This window comes from Labrus bergylta, chromosome 7 (assembly GCF_963930695.1).
Source record: "Labrus bergylta chromosome 7, fLabBer1.1, whole genome shotgun sequence".
NCBI classification, from domain to species: Eukaryota; Metazoa; Chordata; class Actinopteri; order Labriformes; family Labridae; genus Labrus; species Labrus bergylta.
The window spans coordinates 14,081,328-14,104,352 of NC_089201.1; the positions used below are offsets into that span (position 1 = coordinate 14,081,328).

Below are 23,025 nucleotides of genomic sequence, written 5' to 3' on the forward strand. Positions count from 1 at the left end.
TACGTTATGATATAAAACGTGCTTTTTCTTTCCCTGATTCATCGTTTCTCTGAGTGAGCACGTGTGAGCTCCCCGCTGTGTGAGCAGCACTATATTATCCTGCTCTTACTGCTCTGTTAGGGGTAATTGTACACTAATTACCGTGAAGTTGTAAACTCCTCCTGCTGCAAGCTGATTGGTCAGTCCTCAGTGGACATCACGGAGCTGGCCCCGCCCCCCGCGTGTGTCCCAGGTATAAGACTGTCCAGGTCAACAGCTGAGAGGGCAGAACAGTTTGTGACAGGACTCCAAATTCCCCTAACAGTCAGAGTTTCTCTCTCATTGGTCCTCCTCTTCTTCTTCTGCTGTCTTTAAAAAAAGTTTGCTTTTGGTCTGATCACTGGTCTGTGTCTGTGTCTGTCTCTGGATTTTTTCCTCCTGGCTGAGTTTGGACTGAACCATGGAGCTGTCGGATATCTCTTTCCCCCTCCCCTCCGCAGATGATTTCTATGACGACCCCTGCTTCAACACCAGCGACATGCACTTCTTCGAGGACCTGGACCCGCGGCTGGTCCATGTGGGCCTGCTGAAGCCGGACGACTCCTCCTCTTCACCCTCTCCCTCCCCTTCCTCCTGCTCCTCTTCCTCGCCGTCCTCTCTCCTGCACCTCCATCACCACGGCGAGGGGGAGGACGACGAGCACGTCCGGGCACCGAGCGGGCACCACCAGGCGGGCCGCTGCCTGCTCTGGGCCTGCAAGGCCTGCAAGAGGAAGACCACCAACGCGGACCGAAGGAAGGCGGCCACGATGCGCGAGCGCCGGCGGCTCAGTAAGGTGAACGACGCCTTCGAGACCCTGAAGCGCTGCACCACCGCCAACCCCAACCAGAGGCTGCCCAAAGTGGAGATCCTCCGCAACGCCATCAGCTACATCGAGTCCCTGCAGGCGCTGCTGCGCGGCGGACAGGACGACGGCTACTACCCGGTGCTGGAGCACTACAGCGGGGACTCTGACGCCTCTAGCCCCCGCTCCAACTGCTCCGACGGCATGGTGAGTTCAGGGGCAGACAGTATTGAAAGAGGGGGAGAGGGTGGAGGAGAGTCAGGGCGCTTTAGTGGAGTCTGTGAATGTGTCCAAATATCTTCCTGCGCGCCTATACGCACGGAACGTTTTTACTAAACAACAAATCTGAGTTGTTTTTATTTAGAGTTTACTCTTAAATCATTTCCTAATTTTTTAACTGATCTGCTCTACAACTTTGCGGAGTCGAAACGCTGTTTTTAATATTTTCAGGTTGTATTGTGGCCTCTGAAACTCGGCTCCCTTTCGAGTATTTATTCTAATTCTGTTTCACTTTCTCAAAGCCACTTAAACATCGCCTCCTTTTTATTATGTCGAAACTATTCGAGTCTTTTCTCCCTCCAGGGGTTAAAAAAATAATTTGTAATTTAGATTAAATAAAAATAAAAACGGAAAACTTTAAATTCAGTTTACACTTTTAGTCTGAGTGAAGCTTCCTCTCTGCGATGGAAACTCAAATTCTGGATTTCGTTAGATCGCATTTAATTCTGTAAACAACAGGCTGATTTCGATGTTAATATATTTAATTAACGTGTTTTTTTTTTTAATGAATAATATGTCGCGAATTTTCACGTGCATCAATCATATTTTTCAAATTAAAACACGGAGGTTGGAGGCAAAGTATTTCAAATGTAACGAAATAAAATAGACGAACTCGTAGTTACGTGTTGTGGATAATATCAGGGAGTATTTATTATTTATTATAATTATTTTAGTATTTACGATTTAATAAAAAAAAGATAGTTTATAATTAATTCATCCGGAATAATTGTCATATTTTTTTAAGGATGACTCTCGTTTTCTAAGATTTTCCCCTCAACACCTCAGTGATGCGTTTCAAGTTAATTGGAATTCATTTGTCTTTTTCTACAGGTTTGATGATTTCCAGTCTTACACTCTGCTCCTTTTCTTCTTCCTTACTTTATTTAATTTCAGTGCCGTTCCGCGTTGTAAAATGCCGTAAAGTGTGTTTTTTCTTCTTCTTGTGCACATGCACATTCGTTTAGCATGAAAGGTGCTAAATAAATAAAGCTTGATTAATATTTAATGTGTTTGTTTATTTCTCCCTCTACAGGCGGACTTCAATGCGCCGAGCTGTCAGTCCAACAGAAGAAGAAGTTATGAGAGCAGCTCTTATTTCTCAGAGACGCCAAAAGGTAAGAAACTTGCAAATAACAGACTTTATTTATTATAATGCTAGCATGCTAATTAGGACACCAGTGAAGCTTTGGACTGAGTGATTCATCCTGATGGTAAAAAACACAGATGAACAAAAAAAGAGCAATAAAACTGGAAAGATGAAGAGTGTACTTCTTCTTCAGGCTGCACCGCTGACCTGATTTGTACAGTTTATTATTCTGACTCTCACTCACTGCTAATTCTGTTATTTCTATTCTTAAATTTAACAGACTTTCCAGCTGGGATTACTAAAGTTATTCAGATTCCAAAAAAATCCAAAAAGATTTGATTCTGGTTAGAAAAGCGTCACAGATGGCCTAGCGGTTATGTTGCACCCCCCATGTACAGAGGCTGTAGTCCTCATCGCAGTGGCCGTGGGTTCGAATCTGACCTCGGCCCTTTGCTGCACTTCATCCTCACAATATTTTCTGTCTCTCTTCAGCTGTCCGATCTAATGGAGGCAAAAATGGCCCAATTGTAAAAAATAAATAAATGTTTGATTTGAGACATCAACAGATTTGATTTATGTTCCTTCGTTTTTAAAAACAAACATGGCGTTTTAAAGATGTTTTTCTCCCTCCGCCTTGACTCAAAGGTATTCCAGAGATCATATTTCAGTCATTAACTCTGTGGTTCTGTTTCGTGCAGGCGGTCTGAAGAGCGAGAGGAGCTCGGTGGTCTCCAGTCTCGACTGCCTGTCCAGCATCGTGGAGCGGATCTCCACCGAGAGCAGCAGCAGCGGCGGCACCCTCCTGCCCGCCGCCGACAGCTCCGGCTCCACGCCCACAGACCCCGCAGGAGACGCAGCTGCTCCGGGATCCGTCCAGATCCCCTCCCCGACCGCCAACCAGGACCCCAACCTGATCTACCAAGTCCTATAGACCCTCACACCTGGGACGTTTGCACCAACAACACACTGTACAGTCGTTAAAACACACACACAAGTTTAAAGTTATTGTTTTAATTTATCGAGCTGAACTGAGACTTCACTTCCTGTTTGCATCGGCAGAAGAGGCTTATAGCGTCACCTCTCCTCGCCTGTTCTTCGTCCTCAAGCTGAAATATGGAAGATCAATCCTGCCAAAAAAATAACAGTCAAAAAACATCTTATGACCTTAAACATTTTAACACATTTTAAGGGCCTTTGTAAAAAAAAGTCCAAACTAGAAGAGTTTGTTTTAAAAATCAGCTGGTGATATTTAGTATTTTATCTTAATGTTTTTAGTCTTAAATCAGCAGCTTTAAAACTAAAACTTAATTAAATTATGAAATAAATAAAATAACGAGTGTAACACATGCTTTATTTCAGGATTAAATTGTTGGATTTTTTTTGTCGGTCAATTTAAAAATAACTCAGTCGGCAAACCATCCAGCCAAAGTTACTATTGTGATTTTGAGAAAGTACGGAAGCCCTAATTGGACACTCATCCATACATATTATTTTACACTTTCCCGATGATGAGATCAAATAACCGTTATTTATCCCAGAATGGAGAAGTGTACAGCATTTCCGCAGTAACAGAGCCCAGATGACTATTAACCAGATGAGAGTTGATAGAACGTTATATACCCCGTCATCGCGAGATTGCAACGCTGGCTTTCCCCTGACACAGACTTAGTTTTTCAAGATGTTGTTGTGACAGAGAAACCCACAAATAAACGAGTCGAGATCTCAAAAAAGCAACCGAAATGTTCTCCTTATCAAAAAAAGTAGCGATGCATGTCCTCATCGGGCTTCTGTAGAAACGTTCAATTTCCTATAATTATCATTCCAATTTTTTTTTTTCAAATTTCTGGCATAAATGACCTTCCATACATTCAGCAGATTTAAACCCTCAGATTTTCTTTTTTTATCTGCTGTGTTTTGTAGTTTGGACAAAACCACTTGCATGCTGGGAAATGTAGTTCCTCTACATTATAACAGCGTTACTCACAACGAGTATTGATCAGTTCAGTTCCTGCTGTATTTTATTTTTTATTCTTTATTTAAATTATGAAAAGTCGTATTTAAAGAAGCCGAGTCGTTCAGGTGGATTGTCTTCCTGTTTGTGTTTCTGGTTTATTCGATTAAGTACGGAGGCCCAAAAAGGACAAAAAAACATCCACTTACATTCCTCCACGTTCGTCCATTTGAAGTCTGAAAAGCCCCAGCTGTTCAATTCCCTCAGGACAAGAAACAATACTAACACAAGTACTTAAACCACATTAATAATAATAATTAACCACATGTAAAAAAAACAAAAGTAAAGGTTCAGACCTCCAAGTCAAACTTAAAATAATCTCAGTGTAGTTTTCACTCACTGCAGCGGAGGACCATTTTTCTGTTTGTGTACATATTCTGTAAATAAGAGGCGATTTGTTCCAAGTGAAAAGTGTTAATTATGTATTTAATGTTTCCGTCTGTTTGTTGTGAAAATGTTAAACTTTATATTTATACTTCTGAAAACTGAGTGACAAATAAATGAACTTATTTATACTAAAACACACAACTGATATCTCTATGTTTGATGTTTAAAGAAGAATGTGCAACTTTTTGATCTAGTAGATGTCGCCCAGCATGAACCCAAAACAAACTGCTGTTTGGCCACACCTCCTCCATACTGAAGCCTCTGCTCTCCTCCAGAGGTTCAACTGTGTTGAGTGAATAAATCCTGAAGGCCTCATTTAGGATTCCAGCTTTTAACCGCTTTACACGTCGAGTGAAGTCAATTGGATGTGTTGATATTTTTCAATTCAAACATGTTTGTCCTTACGTTCCCAAGTTGGTGAGGGGACGAGGGGAGTAACAATAAAAATGGAACATCGGGATTGAAGAAAAAAGACGAAAAACTAACATATCATTTATTAACAACTTAAACACGGATAGACAATTAAACTGAAAACAAGCTTCTAGCACAACACAACTAAAGAGACGCTACACACTGATGGAAAAACCAACACAAATAAAACAAAAGAAACTATGAACGAATGCGTCTTGTCAGACAACCCCAGGGATGGCGATTAGTTTTCTCCCGGTGCTGAGGGGGAGCTTGACTCATATGTTGGGGTGCCATGAATAGTTGATTTTCATGAATTCATATTTACTTTTTAAATTCTCTCTTTTTTTTTCAAATAAAGCAGACACACGTGGGGGGGTGCTTAACCGGGGTTAGACAGATTTATGATGGGGCTATAGTGCTTAGACAACTCCTTTCTTCCACTGAAGTCGAAGATCAGCTCTCACTTCCACACGATGACTGCATAACCTACTCGCTCTGCTATCTCCTGCTTTTTATGTTGAAAAAAGGTCAAGACCTCTGATTGCATGTTGATATAGTGTGAACACACACACACTACGGCATGTAACATTCATGAAATAAAAGTATAAACATTTTTCTTCAACAAAGATTGAACAAAAAGAACCCAGTTATTATCCTTATTAAACTATTTACTTAAACGACAAAACTGACTGTCATATTCAACACAAAACAAAATAAACCTGTTTAAGTGCGTTATTAAACTTATTTACAGTCAGTCTCTCGTTTTCAGTTCAGCTTTGAGGCATTTGTCTTTAAACTTTGAGTGAAACTGCTGAACATTCAGCTTCAACCTGTTGACTGTTTTCACATCACAGAGCAGCAGCTCCCTCTTGTGGTCGCTCAGTAGAACTGCAGCAGCCATAGATACTGATGGAGTCAATTCTGTACATTATGAACAAGGTTCCTGCTGCTCTGTCTTCACCAAGCTGCAACCTCTGGTGTTGAAAAATGAAGCTAATGCAGAAGTGTTAAACCCTGCAGTTCCTCAAGTGTCCACTAGAGGCCGCCTCAGCTCCAGCTCTCAGCCTGATGTTAGGTTGACTGAAAGTAAGACTGAGACAGAATTTCCAGCATGGAGACCGCCTTCGATGACAGATGGGGGACGGCACTCAGGCTTCAAACGTTAATATTTGCAGAATGGTCTTTAACTGTTTTTATACAACACTTTCATATTTTATAATTTAATTAAAAAACTAATTATTTTTATTTGATTCCACTTATAAACTGGATTACAACAGTCTTGGTACACTCTTTTATTGATTTATTTTTAGTTTTATCCCTTTATTGAAGTGACAGGAGCGTGAACAGACTCTGATTTTGCCCAAGATTTCTTCCTCTTATGGTCTGACTTCCCTTCCTTTTTGTGCACCAAACAAGCAACTTCATGCTTGTCTGACAACACTCCTAATCCGTTTTTACATCCAGTTTTATTCACAATAAAGATGGACTTTTCTTTCATTATCGCTTTCTTCACTGAAACTGAAACATCTCTCTTTTTCTTTTCCCTTCCTGGCTTCTTCACAGCATTTTATTTCAAACTCATCAGTCTTCTCTAATCTTATCTAATTTCTCCTGTAAAAACAGGCTTTTTTGAATGGGTGTGTATGTGACTTCCTCTGCTTCTGCAGTCAGCCTCTAGTGGACACTTGTGGAACTGCAGGATTTTGCACCTCCGGGTTCATTTTTCAAACCCGGAGGTTGCCACTTCATTTTGTGATGATTGAAGAAACAACAGAAAAAAACCTCTCTCACAGGTAGAATGTGTCAAAAAGAAGTAGGAGTGTGTCTCTCTGTCTTCATTACCCACCGTTACACAAATGAATAAGAGGGCAAGGCATGACTCGTATTCTTGTCTTTATTTCAGTAGTTGTGACTTCTGCTGTAGTTTCATTGTCAGCATCATGTTTACCTGGAAGTCCTCTAAACAAACTGTGCAGTGCTTTACTGGAAGTGCAAAACGAAACAGTGTGCACAGTGTGAGCTTTAGAGTCTGATTTTCTGTGTTTCGATGTGCAGAGTTATCAATCCTCCATGGGAAAAAAATAAACATTAGGCCTCTGCTGAGAGCATCTGCATAACGACAGGTGGGCTATCTGTCATGCTGAAAGAAAGAGCTCCAGGATAGTTCCATCTTCTTTCAAAAAGTAACAGGTAATGAATATGCTGGCTCCACATTAAGATGAGCAAACACAAACAGGGGTACAGGCTGGTAGTAGCGCTGTTATGATCTACGGGTCGCTCAGAAGGAAACCTTTACCGACCACCTTTTGTGACCAGTGCAGGTGGATACATGTGAGTTTGTGGTAGAATTAAAGTGTCCGGACTTGGATATTTGAAAATATGGTCAACCTTTACTAAAGCCATCAACACACTGTCTGACTTGCTGACTCTTCATGATCAATCTAGCCATATTAGCACTAGCTTTATTAGCTGTTAAGCTAGCCCATCAAACTTTACTTTCTTGTATTTTTTGTATTTATACTTTATCATGAAATCCTATTTCAACAACAACCCGGCACAGTATCAGTCATTGATTTAGATATTTATAAAACCACATTGGGAGTATTTTGGTTACGCCGCAGAGCCTCCATATCCCGATGATCTCATTGATGAAAATTTCAATTCCACTCTGCAGTCAGAAGACAGTGTTGAACAAACAACTTTAAAATTACACGGCTAAAAATACTGAACTTTATTGATTTGTGAATAACAACAGATCTACACACATAGCTTGAAGAGTCACACTTTATTTACAAAAATACTGAGAACCAAACAGTGGAGGGCGAGGAAGCGAGATGGCCAACAGGTTTGAAGTCGTTTTTTTTTTATTCCTACTGAACAGCAGCTAAAGGCTCCTGGTTATATGTTTCAGGACGAGGGTTGATAACCGCAAAGTAAACTTCAGCGTTACGTGCTTCTTCTGAGCTACGACCTTCGCCACATTGCGTGTTGTTTCTTCAGGCGTGTGTCCGAGGCGATCGCAGTTTGGTTTCTGTGCAGCAGCGGGGCGAGCCAGTCTACTTTCTGCGGCGGGCGGCAGCTCCCTTCTTGCTGCTGTAATGCAAAAAAACACAAGAATGTGGAAACACGTCAGAACTTTGAACATTTTTGACAAGTTTTCAACAACAACTTTAAACCAATTAATCTTTTTTCCCTGTCAAACCCGCCTGCAAAAAAAATCCTTCTGCTAGCATAAACTCTGATATGCTAGCAGACATGCTGTCATGCTCGATAAAAAGAAAAATCTAAGCCCTTTGATTAAATTGAGGGTTTACTTACTACTTTAACTGAATACTAGCCTACACAACGCTAATGAACTCAGAAAGCAGTTAGCATAATTTTTTTGGGAAGCAGTGTGGTTATCTGCCACAAAATTTACTTACTTTTAGTTGAAAGAACATCGTTATAAGACGGACCACTAGCCGAAACATGTTGGTCTAATTCAGAATTGTTAGACACATCGATCTTGTTTTTTAAACTACAAGTATCGCTTGAGCTTTTTGACCTCTTTTAGCATCATTATTATTCAGCAAAGAAGTAAAATCAAATGACTTCTCTATATATTTATATAAGCCTGTGTTATGTGATGGGAAAAACCTTCAGGTGGCTAAAGTTGCTATTGCTAAAGTAGCTAACGCTGTTCTAGTCCCCTTTCTCTAAATATGATTTCACAAGTTACTGAATTATAAAAGCGAATCTATTAATGGTTAAAAAACAACAACAAAGCAACCTGAAGTGAAGAAAATAATTTTACAAAGAACAATTCTTTAGATCGCAAGAACACCAAATAAAACTCCAAACTATCACACGAAAACATCTTTAGTAACATAAATAATCAAAGGGATTTTGGGCTACATGCAAGATTATTTCAACATCCAGCTTCATTACGTCCAAAGTCCTGAAGTGTCGGCGACCGACGACAGGCTCATGCAGGACTTACCTGAATGGATTGAGTCGAGACCAACAGCCACCAGACTTATTACACACCTTTACAGTTGTAGTAACGATAGTAAATGTGTTTATTTACTATCTGTAATTAGACTTAGTCAACAAATTAAGACATGGAACTCAGGTTTAGAGGAAAACATGAAAGACAGATTTATGACAAAACTGACACAAACTATTGATGTAACCATTTCAGCTTGATGACTTTAGCCAGTGAGCCTAGGGTTTTCACGTAAGCTAGTTAGCCTTTGGTTTTTCCGTTAGCTAGTTAGCCTAAGTTTTTTCTTTGACATTTGCTGTTCAGCCTAGGGTTTTAAACGATACCTAGTTAGCCTATGGTTTTTCATGTTATCTAGTTCATCTAGGGTTTTCCGTTAGCTAGTTAGCCTTGAGTTTTTTTTACGTTAGCTAGTTAGCCTTGAGTTTTTTACATTAGCTAGTTAGCCTTTCCTACAATTTTTGGTCTATCTAGATTAGAGCTGTACTTGTATCAGCTGTTTAGCGAGCCTGATTACCCTTTAAAGATGGTACTAACTTTTTCAGTAAACAAAATAAAAAAGTGAAATGTTATTAATTTTGTTTGAAAATTGGAATCCTTTAAATGGATAATATTTACAGGAAAATATAAGCCAGAAATTCAGATTCTCGCTGCTATTTGTTGTACATATTTACAAACCTAGAGCAGCTTTATGAATCTGTTAAACAGTTTGCTTCTACACCTACGAAGCACCTTTTTAATGTTGTAAGCTGAGACCGCTCTGGATGGTTACACAGTTTTAATATGATAAAGAGAAGGGTGTTCACACGGACTAACAGTTGTCAGAGTGTCAGTGAACGCACCAGCAAAAGCACTACTTACTGCTTCTGTAACACGTCAATGCGGTTCCTGAACATGAGCACCTGAAAAACGACACAGCGGCAGCAGCTTTAGCACACACCTGAACACATTTACCTCCCAGGAGAAGGACTCCCCTTCTCTGCTCTCCTGAACCGGATCTATGGGCCAAAAGCTGCAGACTGAAGCATCATGGGAAACCAAGACGAGGCATGCATATAAATGTAGTTACCTTTATTTGAACTACTGATTCTGTGATGAATAAATAAAGATAATTTATAGTTTGTAATGTTTTTGCTCAAATCAGAGACGAACATGCCTCGTCGTGGTTTCACTTTTTTTTTTTAAAAGCAGGTTTAGCAGAGACTCTGCTTCACCTCATCTCTGAAACCTCTTTAGATTCCTACTTACCTGTCTGACCACTCGCTCACACACCTGACCCAAGCTCTGTGTTGCTAAAATCTAACATCCAGACCAGGACAGGATGTGGAGGAGCTCAGTCATCCCAACACCACCTTAACATCCACTTTAAATCATTTATTTTTAATCAAGTGAAGAGTTTGATTCTACGGAGCCCGAAGTCCCAAAAAGTAAAAAAAGCTTTTATCTTAAAGTTATTATCTTGTGCGCACAATCACTCGGTTTGCCAAATATGAGAGCAGTTATTAGGTCAAACCAACAGGTGTTGCAGTGATGGAAGCGGGCAAGAGAACTGGTTCAGATAGAAGTGATTGTACCCGACCTAAAAAGCCTCTGCATGTTTCTAATAAGCTCCACGAGCAGAAAGGTGCTCAAACTAGGATCAATATTGGAGATGCTTTTGAAAAATGGAGAGAGGTTAGAACACAGAAAGGTTTACAGACCGATGCAGAGCTGGCTAAACACTGAAGCTTCAGTGTCCACCACATGACAACCTGTGTGAGCATTGACTCTAGAGAGGAGGGGGCGGGGGGAGACAGCTCTCTACAACGTTTAGAATTTAGACTGCAGTACCCATTTTAAACACTAGGTGTCAGAGTTACATAATGCTCCTTTTACTCCTGTATTATCTTTTCTATAAACAGTCGTGTCTCATTTAGAATCAAACTCTTCAGTTTCTTTTAAAAAGTTTAGTTGTTGAAGTGGTGTATCGTCTCCTCTCTTGGCCATCTGGTGGCGCTCTGGCTCTCCAACCTTCCTCCATGCTGACATGCAGCTAGCCTGAAGCTAACAGGCAAGCACCCTGCTCAGCTCTACTTACAATTTACTGAGCTCCTCAATTCTCTTACGCAGGGTTGTAACCTGAAGGGAATCAAAGAGCACAGCGGAGGTTTGAATCTGAACAGGTACGCTCAGGTGGACGGCGCTCCACCTCAGGAGTCCAACATCAACAGCAACAAACACGTCATAGTAATAGTAATAATAATTGGATGTACATAGGGATCCAAAGACGCTTCTCATGAGGGCAGTAAAAGTAAAATAAAAAGTTTGACATACCAAGGACAGAGCTGTGGAGAAATAGATTTATAATTATGACAGTTAAGGACAAGGTGTAATTCCCTTTTAGTGCTGCACCTTTGAGAAATTAAAACATTTTTAAACACAAAAATAAACATTAAATACCAAAGTTCTGCACGATAAATTGTTTTGTCTCAGTGCCTCTCAGCCATACAGGAACCTTTCAGAATAAAATACAATTTAAATTTGATTACATAGAGAAAAAAGTGACAGATAGAAGAAAAATTAAAACCTGATTTTGTTTGCTTTGATTTGCGTTTTCGACAAAGTTTCTCCATAGTTTTGAAACTATGACTCAGCTTTAATGTTCCAATAAATGCACCTGAAATTTTCACTTTATTTTATTTGAACAGAAAAACACCAAAACTAAAAATGTGGTGTTAAAATCTCTCCACCCCCCCCCCCCCCCCTAAAAAAGCGTTCTTCCAACCAAGTGACCCACTGCTGGAACTAAACCTGAAGAGAGAATCTCTAAAAAAACAAACTAACAAACATTAAAGGAAGAATGTGCGACTCTTTGATCCAGTGGATGTCGCCCTTGTGCACCAGCATGAAATCAAAACAAACTAATGTTCTCACTCATTGTAGACAATCAGGACTCAGAGAGTCATTTACACAGGATGGACTTGATTTCTAATTTATTTATGTGGAACATGTTTCACACTCTTCCTTTAAGGTCACAGTATTTAAGATAGTCACCTCTGATTACACGTTGTTGCAGAACATTATCAGTAACAAAGACTAACAGAGAGGAGGTAGTCTCACCTCGTATTTCTGCTTCTTCAGTCTCTCCATGTGGTCGAACTTCTCAGACTCCAGCTGCACCATCCATTCATGCAGCTCATTGATCTTATCCCTGCAGAGAAAACAACACACACGAGGCCGATTGAGCATCAATGAAGTCTGACAGAACGAATATAAAAACACTGTTTATTTTTATTTTATTTAACCAGGTAAATAACCCATTGAGATCAGGATCTCTTTCACAAGGGTGACCTGGTTAACACTCAGGCATATGTGTGCGTCAAAGTGTCGACTCGTACTTCAGCTTGTCCTCGTTCAGATGGTCGATGTTGAGCTGCTTGCGTCTGGCGGAGAGGATCTTCTTCTTCTTCTCTCTCTCAGTCTCTTTCTTTCCTCCTCTCTTCTGGTCAGCCTGTTCGGTGACACAACCACAAATAAACACTCACATCCAGCATCCATCCGTACATCAGGGTGCTTCCTTAAAGACGGTGTGGTACTGACTTTCTGCAGGTGGCTGCTGTAGTTAGAGCCCATGTTGGACAGAGCTGACTTCTTCTTGGCGTCATCATCAGCCCTCTTCTTCGCGTCACTTTCCTCCCTGATCCGCCTCTCCTCCTGGTTCACGGAAAAAACAATCAGTGAGACCTTGCATCCGTCGTTCACTTTCCAAAGAGATTTGATGCTCAAAGTGAAATTTCTGAAATAAAGATTTGTTACGAACCTCACGTTTGGCCTGGCGCTCCTTCTCCTTCTCAGAGCGGATCCTCTGCTGCTCGGCCCTCTCAGCACGACGCTTCTCCTGCAGGACGGCAGAGAAAACAAAGCATCCCACCGTTTATTTCTCTGGTGCGGAACAAAGAATCGAACTCTGGTCCGCTTAACAAAAAGGGGTCTAGGTTCGACGTAGGGGAGAACGCGTAAACAACGCCAAACAAGGGAAGTGAACCAAAGCGCAGTGCATTGTGGGTTGAGTTTGACCGTCTGTAAACAATGTCAAAGCGCGGCTAACATTAGCATTGCTAACAACACCAGCCTTCAGTCCTTCTTGCAGGTTAACGTCCACATGCCTGAGCTAAATGTGGTTACACATCGCGCCGGTCGATATGCAAGTTTAACCTGACACAGCCGACATTGAACTTTATCTCAGTTTTTTAGATCAAAAATTTAGTCGACTTGCCTCAAAAATAATAATTTTGTGTGCTAGTTTAAGATTTTTTGTTATATATTTTCACTTACAATCCTATCTTTGAGGGCAATCAGCTCCTCCTCCTCCTTCTTCCTGCACTCAAAGTGAGCATCGATCAGGCCCTGCAGCTCAACCAGATCCTTGTTCTGACGTTTCTTCTGGATGTCCTGCAGGGCGAGGGGACAGAGAATAAGAAAGTCAGCAAAAAAATGACACTCAATATCAACTGAAATTCATCGTTCCTTCACGTCAGGTCCACTTACATCAAAGTCCACTTTCTCACCATCAGGGATTTTAGGAGCGCTGGGTCTAAAGAAGAAATTGTCGAGGTTTTAAATGCACTGCTGCTGATTATTACGTCATTCCAAATGTCTTGGATTACAATGTCTACAGAAATCAGTTGAAGTCAAATCATCCGAGAGAGACACTTACTTGAACTTTGGCTTCTCCTCTGCAGGTTAGGAAAATGAAGAGGGGACAAGTACATGTCATGGGGTTAGAAACTAAGCAGATTATTCCATTTCTCTCAGGCATGACATGTTTAAAATGCATGTTCTGGTCTCTATGTCACACATGAGATTAAGATCCAGTATGTGAAATTGTTTTAAATTGGGGTTAGAACAAGAGGTGGATTATGTAAGAGCAGATAAATACTTCTTGAGAAGGCTTTAAGAATTTTCTGATTTGTAAATTTCAGGAGAAATTATGATTGTAGCAAAAAGAAGAACATCTAAGAAAGTTGATTAAAAACACTTGGATCAACGTGCTGTTCCTACAACATGTGTCATGTTTCTTTTGGCTTGACCCCAAAAATCATTTTACACAAGCACAGGCTGAGTCAAATCCCCGTTTTTCTTCTTTTTTTCTCTGAACCCAGATTCTGGCGGCTCCATGCCATGCAGATGACGAAGGGCATAGCAAGAGAGTAACGGTGGGGTCGCTGCACAGTGTAGCACGTGTTAGCATTTCATATTCTTTCACCCTTTTTCTCCACTAGCATCTTTAGCTTTGCTCAAAAACTTGCTCAATGAGAATTTTAAGTTTTTTGTTTTGGTTCCAGTTTATGTTCCAATTGGGCAGCGCTCCTGTTTTGTGACAGACAGATCAAATTTGTACAGACATTTTGTGAACAGCAGGTGTTCGTTCTCCCCAGTACAGACATCAGACCTGGACACAGTGCCCCCTTCCCCCCACCCCCCTCCCTTACTGAAACCCCCACCCCGGAATGACAGATTTCATCAGATTAAGTTTTTAAATGAACATACCTTCCTCTCCATAGGCCTCTGCATGCAGCAAGCATCCGAAACAAAAGCAGAACAGACAACAGCGTTAGCAGGCACGCTAAGAGCAGCTAACTTAACATCCAATGAGCTAAAAACAAGTGAAACTATCAACCTGCAGCTGCTTCAACATGTGTAAATTCTCAAATAATCTCCAGATGTTAAGACATTTGTGGCTGGCACGTTCAAATAGCTCTTAAAAAAGTGTTTCTGCTCCCTGATAGCTAGCATAATAAACGTTTTCTTGGTTGTAAACATTAGCTTTAAGTGTCTAAAATATCGCTAAGTATTAATTCCAGTCAACACAAAATAAGTATTTGAGAATTTACGAGTGCCTGCTTGAAGTCTTGATATGTGGAAGCAACAATTTTACCCTCAAACAGTTCAGCAAATCTAAACCCTGCATTCACGGGCCGTTGTTGAAGTCAAATTTGAAGAGTTACAAAAGATTTGGATAGAGATGCAAATTCAATTTAATAGATACCCAGCTTTACCCAGGTTTAGATTTATCGTTAATTAAAGATTTAAAATGTTTTCAACAAACAGCTCGTGAATGCTACAAGTGCTTGGAGCATGAGAGCATGAACATTAAGAAATTTGGATTTACATGTTTTTTTTTTTTTCATGCTTAGCAGTCAATGTCAGTCACTTATAAGAAGCAATGAAAGATAGTGCATGTGTTGAAAATTATGTTTACCTTCATCAGATATTAAAATAATGAAAAGCAACCATGTACTCTAAATACGAGTATTCAGCGTACATGTGGAACAGTAGTAAGAGGAGTGTTAGACTGAGAAAGGGCCAATCTGTACATTTTAATGTTTTTTTATTGCACTGTTAAAAACAATTATTTGCCTACCCATGATAGCTTGGATTCTAGCATACAGCTATGAAGGCTAAGTTGTTCATTCACTCACAAACCGCGCATATTTTTAAGTATCTGTGGGGAATAATTGTTACCAAGTACTTTTTAAAATTGACAGAAAATAATTTCTTGTAAAAAACTCTAATGTTATATTTTAGTTTTTACATAAAAAGTTACGTTAGCTTGGAAGCTACATATTTAGCTCCCAGTAAATAAAAAGTAAGTGACATTAGCAATGAAGCTAAAGTTTAGTAGTTGAGTTTTGTATTTTGAGAAGTATGTGATCCAAATGCTGAAAATGTAACTTACATAAATGTTCACATTTTTAATATTGCGTTATTTTAAAAGCTTCTTAAATAAAATGTAGCATACTGTAAGTCACGTTAGATAGGAAGCTAAAGTTTGGATGTTATAATTTGAGAAGTTTGGAATCTAAATGCTCAAAATTAGAATTACATAAATGTTTACATTTCTAATATTGCATTATCATACAGCATGTTAAATATAATGTAGGATACAGTAAGTCACATTAGCTAGGAAGCTACATATTTAGCTTCCGGTTAATAAAAAGTAAGAACCATTAGCCAGTTAGCTAAAGTAAAGAACTTATGTTTTAAATCTAAATGCTCAAAATTAGAAGTAGCTTACATAAATGTTTACATTTACATTATTTAGAAAGCTTTTTAAAAATTAATTTAGCATACTGTATGCTAACCTATTAGCGTGACAGGTGTTTCTACAGAGACTCAATTTAGGTGCTTTTTTTTGCTCCGTTTTTAGATTACTACCAAATTTTGACAAAAAAGTTCACTAAACACTTTTACAAATACGATATTTTATTGAACAAAGTGAGGCATTGGCAAATTTTTGACAACTAGGAAACAATTTGAGAACAAAAAGTGAACAGAACAGAAGCTGACTTAGACTAGAGGAAAGAATTTGGCTCTTCAATCAGTCTAAAACATGAGCTGTAGTGCAAACATATCGGCCTTTCAGTATTAGTCATATAACTGTAAAACGCTTTGGGTAAGATTGAATCAACGTATTATTAAAAAGTCATTGTGCCCTTTCGACGCTGCATAAACAGGCTTTATCTTTGACTTTGTACAGAGGTGAAAGGAAGGTAGCGTTAGCATTAACATACATGATGAACATGTGGACCGATAAGGATTAGTTGGGTCTGTCTGGCTAGCTGCAGCCGGTGGAGCGCACCTGTCGCCTGGAAAAGGATGATAGAATACCCCCTCCCCCCCTCCATGCCACATACCTTCCTCAGGCTCAGGCTCAGGCTCTTGTTCTGGTTCTGGCTCTGGTTCTACCACTGGCTCTGGCACTGGTTCTGGCTCTGGCACTGGTTCTGGCTCTGGCTCAGGGGCCGCCTCAGGGGCCACCTCTACTTCCTCTACTACCTCCTCTTCTACAGCTACACAACATGCAGCGAGTCACCAGGGGAGAGGAAGGGCGGTGAGAGGGTTAATTGAAGCAGGAGAAAGGAAAGGCGGAAGGGGGGGGGGGGAGTGGTTGGGGTGAGTGGATGGAAAGGGAGGAAATGTGAGATATGAGGAGGTTCACTGCAGGGCAGTTTGGGGGAACTGCCACCAGATGGCGCTAAAGCAAGTGAGACAGCAAGCAGTTACAAGAAAGAAAATATAAGTCATTGATGGTAAGTCATTGATGGATGAAATGTGATTGGTTCCTGAAGATACCTGCACTTCAACTCACTGCAAAGAGAAATAATCTTATCTGCTTTATTTAAAAAAAACCTGTCTGTTTATTTATCTCTGCTAACGTTAGTGTTAACCAGCATGCCACAAAAGAAAAGGACATTTGGAGGTAAGAGCACACGTTTTCAAAAGTGACCGCACAAATTAGTATCAACGACATGAGATAATCCGGAGTCTGCGGGCTGCGTCTTACCATCGTATTCTTCACGTCCATCCGAGAAAGAAAGGAGCAGAAGAACATTATCAAAAGATCCCGTTTGTACCCATTTTTACAGAATGAAATGCAAAATGTGGGTACACTGGGGATCCATGCTAAGCATACACAACACAGTCCTCCTGGGCTGACCAGAGCTCACAGGCGGGACACAAAAAAATGGCTTTCAACGTGACAAATGTCTCGTTCCTCTGGAACGTGGTCATCTCAGGAGGACTGTGTTGCAGATGATCATGCAGAGCTGCAGGACTTGTTGCCAGCAGGTCAGTGCAGGGCTTGTGATTGAATTGATTTAAGTTCACCAAGCTGCTTCACACTGTCCTGATGCCAGCATGGTTGTGTGTGCCTGCAGCCATGCTACAGCGGCAGGATAAATAAATGTGCAGATTTGCTTCGATAAGAGATAGAGAGCATTACTGCACAACTTGAATCTGGAGGAGTCAAGCCAAACCTGCAAACGTATGAATTTATCCAGAGCAAATAACTCTCTAAAGAGGATGGAAAATCAGTTAGAATCAGAGATAATCTTGGGATTTAGCATGGAACTCCGAACTGTACCTGGACCTCATTTTTAGGGGATTGTGTTTGTTTGTAAAAGGGGAAAATGGTGCTACTTACCCTCGACTTGATCGCTGCAAGACAGAAGAAAAGAAGGAAGAAATTCAGATTAAGCATCAAAGCAAATCGTCTTGTAAATGTCTCCTCAGCTGTGGATGAAGTTAAGGTGCATTGAAGGTTTTTCCAGAGCTTGCATAGAAATGTGTATACAGCTAAAATATCTCTCACACACACTTTGAGTAAACTTGATTTTTCTTTCAAACTTTCAGAAGAAGGTAATAAAACATTTGTATAAAAAATGTAATTGGACTTACACTTCCTCAGTGTCAGACATGGTGACAGTGGACTTTGCAACCTGGAGGCGAAAGAGAAGAGAGGAATTTTAAAGTCGGCCTGCAAGGAGCAAGCACTGCTGTATTTATAGCTCAGGATTAAGTTGCAAATGTCTTAAATATCTGCCGCCCGTCATGCCCCACCCTGACCAAACCACACCTGCTCCTTGCTCCTGCATATTTCAACACCAACTTAAAAAACTAAATGGATTCGTCTACGTTGATTGATTTCACAGATTTGCTTCCTCGCATTTGAAACATTTTAACAAAGGTCCTTTAAAGTGAAACAAAAATGTGCCACATCTTTGTTTTTATAATTAGATTCTGGACTGAAATTTGAGCCTTGGATGTGAATCTGCTTCTCTGATGTTAAGTGAGAAGGGAACCAAACATAGATGTGTGGCAGTCTGTTTTTGTACCGTTGAGAGAGGAGTTTAATGTCAGGTTTACAGGTATATATAAATATAAAGGTTTAATTAAAAAAGAGTCCTGCATGTGGTGTGCTAAAGGTCAACCTCTTCCATCACCCTGGAATTCTTGCAAAGGCGTTAAAAACTTTTTAAATTTAGAAATGCATTAAAAATCATCTTAAATCATAATGTAATCGTGGGATTCTGGTGTTAAGATGCCGGACTGGATGCAGAATCAAAACAAGACCTAAAAGTGTTCATGATTTCATCTTTAAGTGATTAGACGTGGGATTAGTTGGACATTAGCCACATTAACCTGAGGCCACCATGGAGGCGTCCCCACATCCAAACTATTTCCATCAGACAGCTGCAGCTCTCCACAGCTCCGGTTTCAGTGGATGCTGAAGATTGGGTTCCACCGACCGTAATTCCACCTTCATCTCCTTTTCTGGACGTCTCGCTCTCACATGGTTCCTTCAATCATCATCCCCGAGGCTCCCTGCTGACTGAGGCCACTTTGCTCAAGAATTAAAATAAACCCTGAACAGGAGGCGTTAAGGTCAGGGGGTCTCGCGCCCGTGCTTCATTCTATTCGCTCTCTGAATCTTGTAAATTCCAGACTCTAATTTGTGACACAAGCAGTCAAGATTAATACCATTATGTGCGTCCAGTCTTGGCTCCTTTTCAAGATGTTAAAGTGTTTATCCTTGCCATGTTCACCAATGCCACGCCCATTTACAGCTTCTCTGATTAAATCTACAAGTATAGAACAAAGTGCAATCAAAGCACAAAAGCTGCATCATTAAAATATCCAAAATAACAACACAATTCCTCGCCTCTGTTGGCGACATGTTGCATAACTCATTAGTGTCATCTTCTGTCTCCCGAAGCGGAAAGCTGCCTCAAAGGCTTTAAGCCATCTGTAAATCCTTCAGGTATGAAACTCCGCTTAGAGCCTGGACTCGCACCAATCCAGGCACAGGACAACAACAACAAGAGCAGCTGATTACACTTAAAACCCAAGAATTATAACACCTCTGACGGCTTTGTGTTTGAGCCTCAGATGAAGTTTAAACATGGCGACAAGCTCCAAAGAGGAATCACATACTTGTCTCAGTTTTGGAGATAAAGAAGACGTTCAAACACGGCTTTTCAGGCACACAGCTTTCAATCAAACACAAACTGGAAAAAGTAAATTCAAGAAGCCTCAGACTTCCTGAGGTCAACATCTCCCCTCTCACCCCTGACCTCTACCAGCGTCTTCCAGTGATGTCAGTGATTTAAACACATGTGGAGCTTGTGTGATGTTTGTGAACATTGCACTTGATCTTCCTCTCTCTCACATACACTCTCTCATTCTCATTCTCATTCTTACCTCAGAAACGTTGACAGAAGCGAGCTCCCTGCTGGCCAAGACAGGCTGTAAGGTTCTGCAAACTTACCGCGCTGATTATGTCCTTCTGTTATAGTGACACATGATCTCCTCGGCCTCCCCATTGGACGAGGAGCCCGGCTTGGAGGCGAGGCCTGGACCCGCGGCGGGGCAGGGTTCACCACCCCACCCTCTCACCCTCCCATCGCTGGCACTCAATAAGGAGATGGAAGGGTCGAGGGCTAAGGTGGGAGGCTCAAGTTTGGAGAAGGGGGGCAGCCAAGACGCCCCCAAGATGCTATTCTGGGGCGGCTGCATTAGGCAAGCAAATTTCATGGGTGGAGGGTGAGAAGAGAGCTGGACGTCAGGGCCCGGAGGCAGGTGGTGATCCCTGAAGCTCTCACAGAAAAACACACAAATGTACACTTCAGCGTGGTCACAGGAGGACAAGAACGCCTTTTAATGTGTCTGTGCAAGCTGTAAAGCCGAAATGTTGATCCAGATTTCTGCTCAGGTTTCATGTTTTCTTTGACGCTCCAGTTTTGCGGGAATCAAAACAGAAGGGGAGGGAAGTTTGTAAGAAACAGAAGTCAAACATTTCACTCTGTGCAGGCTCTAAAAACATGCAGAAAACTACACTTACAGTTTGAACTACAAATCTCTACCGCTAAGGTTTAGAAGTAAACAAAGAAGGACCGAAAAAACAAACCATTGAGTTAGAAATGTTTGCGTAAAAGTCATCATTTTGAACAGGATGTATATATTTTTGGGGGATATTTAAGTAAACATTTGTAACCTTTTCCTGAGTCTTATATTCAACATAAATGGTTCTTTTGTAAATCAATCAAATGTGGCACTTTGTGTGTCGATGGAGAGGAAAGATAAAGATAAACTTTATTGAGCTCCCATTGGAGGAAATGTCTTTGTTAGAACAGCTCAAAAACAGCAGTATAATTATTAAAAATAAAAATAGTAAAAAGTTAATTAATTAAATAAAGCAAGAAATTACAAACATACACCCTGAAAAATCAGTTGGATGTCTGCGAGGGAATATGGAGACCATTTAAAGTATTCATGAAATGTAGAGATGTTGCAGTGCTTCTACAGGAGGAAGACTCAGGTTAAGATGTTTACAGAATAACAATTGTGTTAAAGTCCAGAAATGGATGAAGGCAGGGTATGGAAATATATAACTTTTGGTTTATATACATATGTGTATGTGTGAGTGTAGATATGTGTTACATGCTGTAGTTTTGTGTGTGTGCTTTTTGTTTTCTTCTTTCTCTTGTGCTCCCTCCAGGTGTTGCCTCACTGCAGCCACTGGTCGGGCACACCAGGCAGTCGGGGTCAGTGGACCATTCAGCTGTGTGCTAACTCTGCTCCCCTGTAGAGGCCGTACTCCTTCTGTGAAAGGACGTTGGTTTTCATGCTAACTGTTGAAGATGATTTGGCTTCTCTTTCGTTGTGTTTTGAAGAACCTTGTTCTTGTTTGTTTTGTTTTTGTGATTTTGTAAATAAATTACTTTTTTTAATTTGCTTATACTTAGCTCCTCCTTGTTTTCCCGGGGTTTTATTTTATTGTTACTCACCTCATCCCCTAGTCATCTCAGGGGAACGTAGCAAAATATATTTTTCATTTTCATTTTCATTTTCATTTTCATTTTCATTTTCATTTTCATTTTCATTTTCATTTTCATAGTTATGAGAGGTACCTTTATTTTGGATATAGTGATACGCTTTTACAGACTTTAAAATGCACAAGACATTATTCGAGAGAGGAAGGGATGTTTGAATATGTTTGTTTCTTTGTCCACTTCTACAGTGTTTCTGAACATAAACTTGGGTACCTTAGTGTCTACTGACCCACAAAATGTGAAATAAACCCATCCAGTCCTTTTTTTGTGGTCTGCATAAGTCTTACAACACAGAGAAAAATGCTCTGTTTCAAATTTGCTCTTCTTGTGATGTCACAGTGGGATTCTGGTAAAAAAAAATCCCCTCCCCTCCCCTGGTATCTCCACCCATGGACTCCACCCCCAGCCTAGAACAAAACTTTAACGCAGGTCCACCATTTTTATTCTCACTACAGAGAAGTGATGTCTACTGGGAAAACGCGGGGGGGGGGGGAGGGGGGGGGGGTCATTGCATTTAAAGAGACACACATACTAAAACGGAGCGTTCTGAGAGAGCTGGTTTATACAGGCTCACAAACCTCCTCTGGTGCTTGATTCATGTTATATTTTGACCAAAGCACAGCACAGATGTTTCATTTAGACCACAGGGGACTGTTTGAAAAGGTGGAGAAGGGGGATAATATGTCCTCTTTAAATGGATCAATGGTCTAGTGGTTGTGTCGTGCGCCCCATGTATGGAGGCTGTAGTCCTCATAGCAGCGGATGTGGGTTCAAATCCAAACCTGACTCTTTGCTGCATGTCATCCTCCACTCTCTCTCCTACCAACACTTCCTGTCTATTTTCAGCTGTCCGATCCGATAAAGGCAAAAAGGCCCCAAAAAAATAACTGAAGATAAATCGATCAATCAAGCTTTATTCATAAAGCACCTTTTACACAAATCTGATTCAATTCAAAGTTATTTAGAGCGACTGAAAAACAATTAAAAAAAAGACTAATGCGCTACAGTGATAAAATATATTTTCTTAAAACCAGGGTTGGTAATTTTCAAAAACTAGCATGATTTTGAAAGTAGCATTCCCTCAGTGCTCTGTCTACACCCAGCCCACTGAAAAACATGTTGGGGTTCTGACCTATTTTTTTTAGGATTCAGAGTTCTTAAAAAAAAAAGTCAGAACCAAACAGTTTTTTTTTCAGTGGCCCTAATCCTTTTACGTAGCCGGACAACGGGGTACTTTGCTGAAAAACATTGAGAAAGGGGGTACACAAAGCAAAAAAAATTGAGAACCCCTGTACTATAACAACCTCCCTTTTAGTTATTTTAAGAGCTTCTGCAGAATCTGTTTCATGTCTTCAGTTCAGATTTAAGCCTAAACAAACTTAAATCATGAAA

At 40.6% G+C, this 23,025-nt stretch overlaps 2 protein-coding genes across 6 annotated transcripts; one reads left to right on the top strand and one right to left on the bottom strand.

Annotated features, from left to right (window-relative positions):
- Positions 1-250: 250 nt before the first annotated feature.
- On the top strand, positions 251-7,867 carry myod1 (myogenic differentiation 1). Its single transcript, XM_020634986.3, has 3 exons — positions 251-1,030; positions 2,136-2,217; positions 2,888-7,867. Exons 1-3 carry the CDS (start codon positions 440-442, stop codon positions 3,118-3,120), a joined length of 906 nt encoding a protein of 301 aa, XP_020490642.1. The 5' UTR covers positions 251-439; the 3' UTR covers positions 3,121-7,867.
- Positions 7,769-20,105, bottom strand: tnnt3a (troponin T type 3a (skeletal, fast)). 5 transcript variants are annotated; one of them, XM_065956816.1, is made up of 14 exons: positions 20,003-20,105; positions 18,200-18,240; positions 17,946-17,959; positions 16,657-16,812; positions 14,510-14,527; positions 13,677-13,695; positions 13,508-13,553; positions 13,295-13,411; positions 12,780-12,857; positions 12,560-12,673; positions 12,358-12,470; positions 12,080-12,170; positions 9,842-9,882; positions 7,769-8,091 (listed from the first exon to the last, which is right to left on the bottom strand). In XM_065956816.1, the coding sequence occupies exons 2-14, from the start codon at positions 18,217-18,219 to the stop codon at positions 8,055-8,057; spliced, it is 864 nt and encodes a 287-aa protein (XP_065812888.1). In that variant the 5' UTR covers positions 18,220-18,240; positions 20,003-20,105; the 3' UTR covers positions 7,769-8,054. The 5 variants fall into 5 exon arrangements, with proteins under 5 accessions (XP_065812888.1, XP_020490626.1, XP_065812890.1 ...); XM_020634970.3 differs by lacking the exon at positions 9,842-9,882 and adding an exon at positions 11,058-11,098 and having other exon boundaries at positions 20,003-20,104; XM_065956818.1 differs by lacking the exon at positions 14,510-14,527.
- Between the last annotated feature and the right edge of the window lie 2,920 nt (positions 20,106-23,025).

Excerpts from the sequence above, each read along its gene's own strand:
- myod1 (XM_020634986.3), top strand. The coding sequence starts at position 440 with ATGGAGCTGTCGGATATCTCTTTCCCCCTCCCCTCCGCAGATGATTTC. Across the intron at positions 1,031-2,135 it reads CCAACTGCTCCGACGGCATG|GCGGACTTCAATGCGCCGAG; the intron begins GTGAGTTCAGGG and ends CTCCCTCTACAG. Across the intron at positions 2,218-2,887 it reads TTTCTCAGAGACGCCAAAAG|GCGGTCTGAAGAGCGAGAGG; the intron begins GTAAGAAACTTG and ends TGTTTCGTGCAG.
- tnnt3a (XM_065956816.1), bottom strand. The coding sequence starts at position 18,219 with ATGTCTGACACTGAGGAAGT. Across the intron at positions 9,883-12,079 it reads TGAAGAAGCAGAAATACGAG|GTGCTCATGTTCAGGAACCG; the intron begins GTGAGACTACCT and ends GTCGTTTTTCAG. Across the intron at positions 8,092-9,841 it reads ATTGACGTGTTACAGAAGCA|CAGCAAGAAGGGAGCTGCCG; the intron begins GTAAGTAGTGCT and ends TTTGCATTACAG.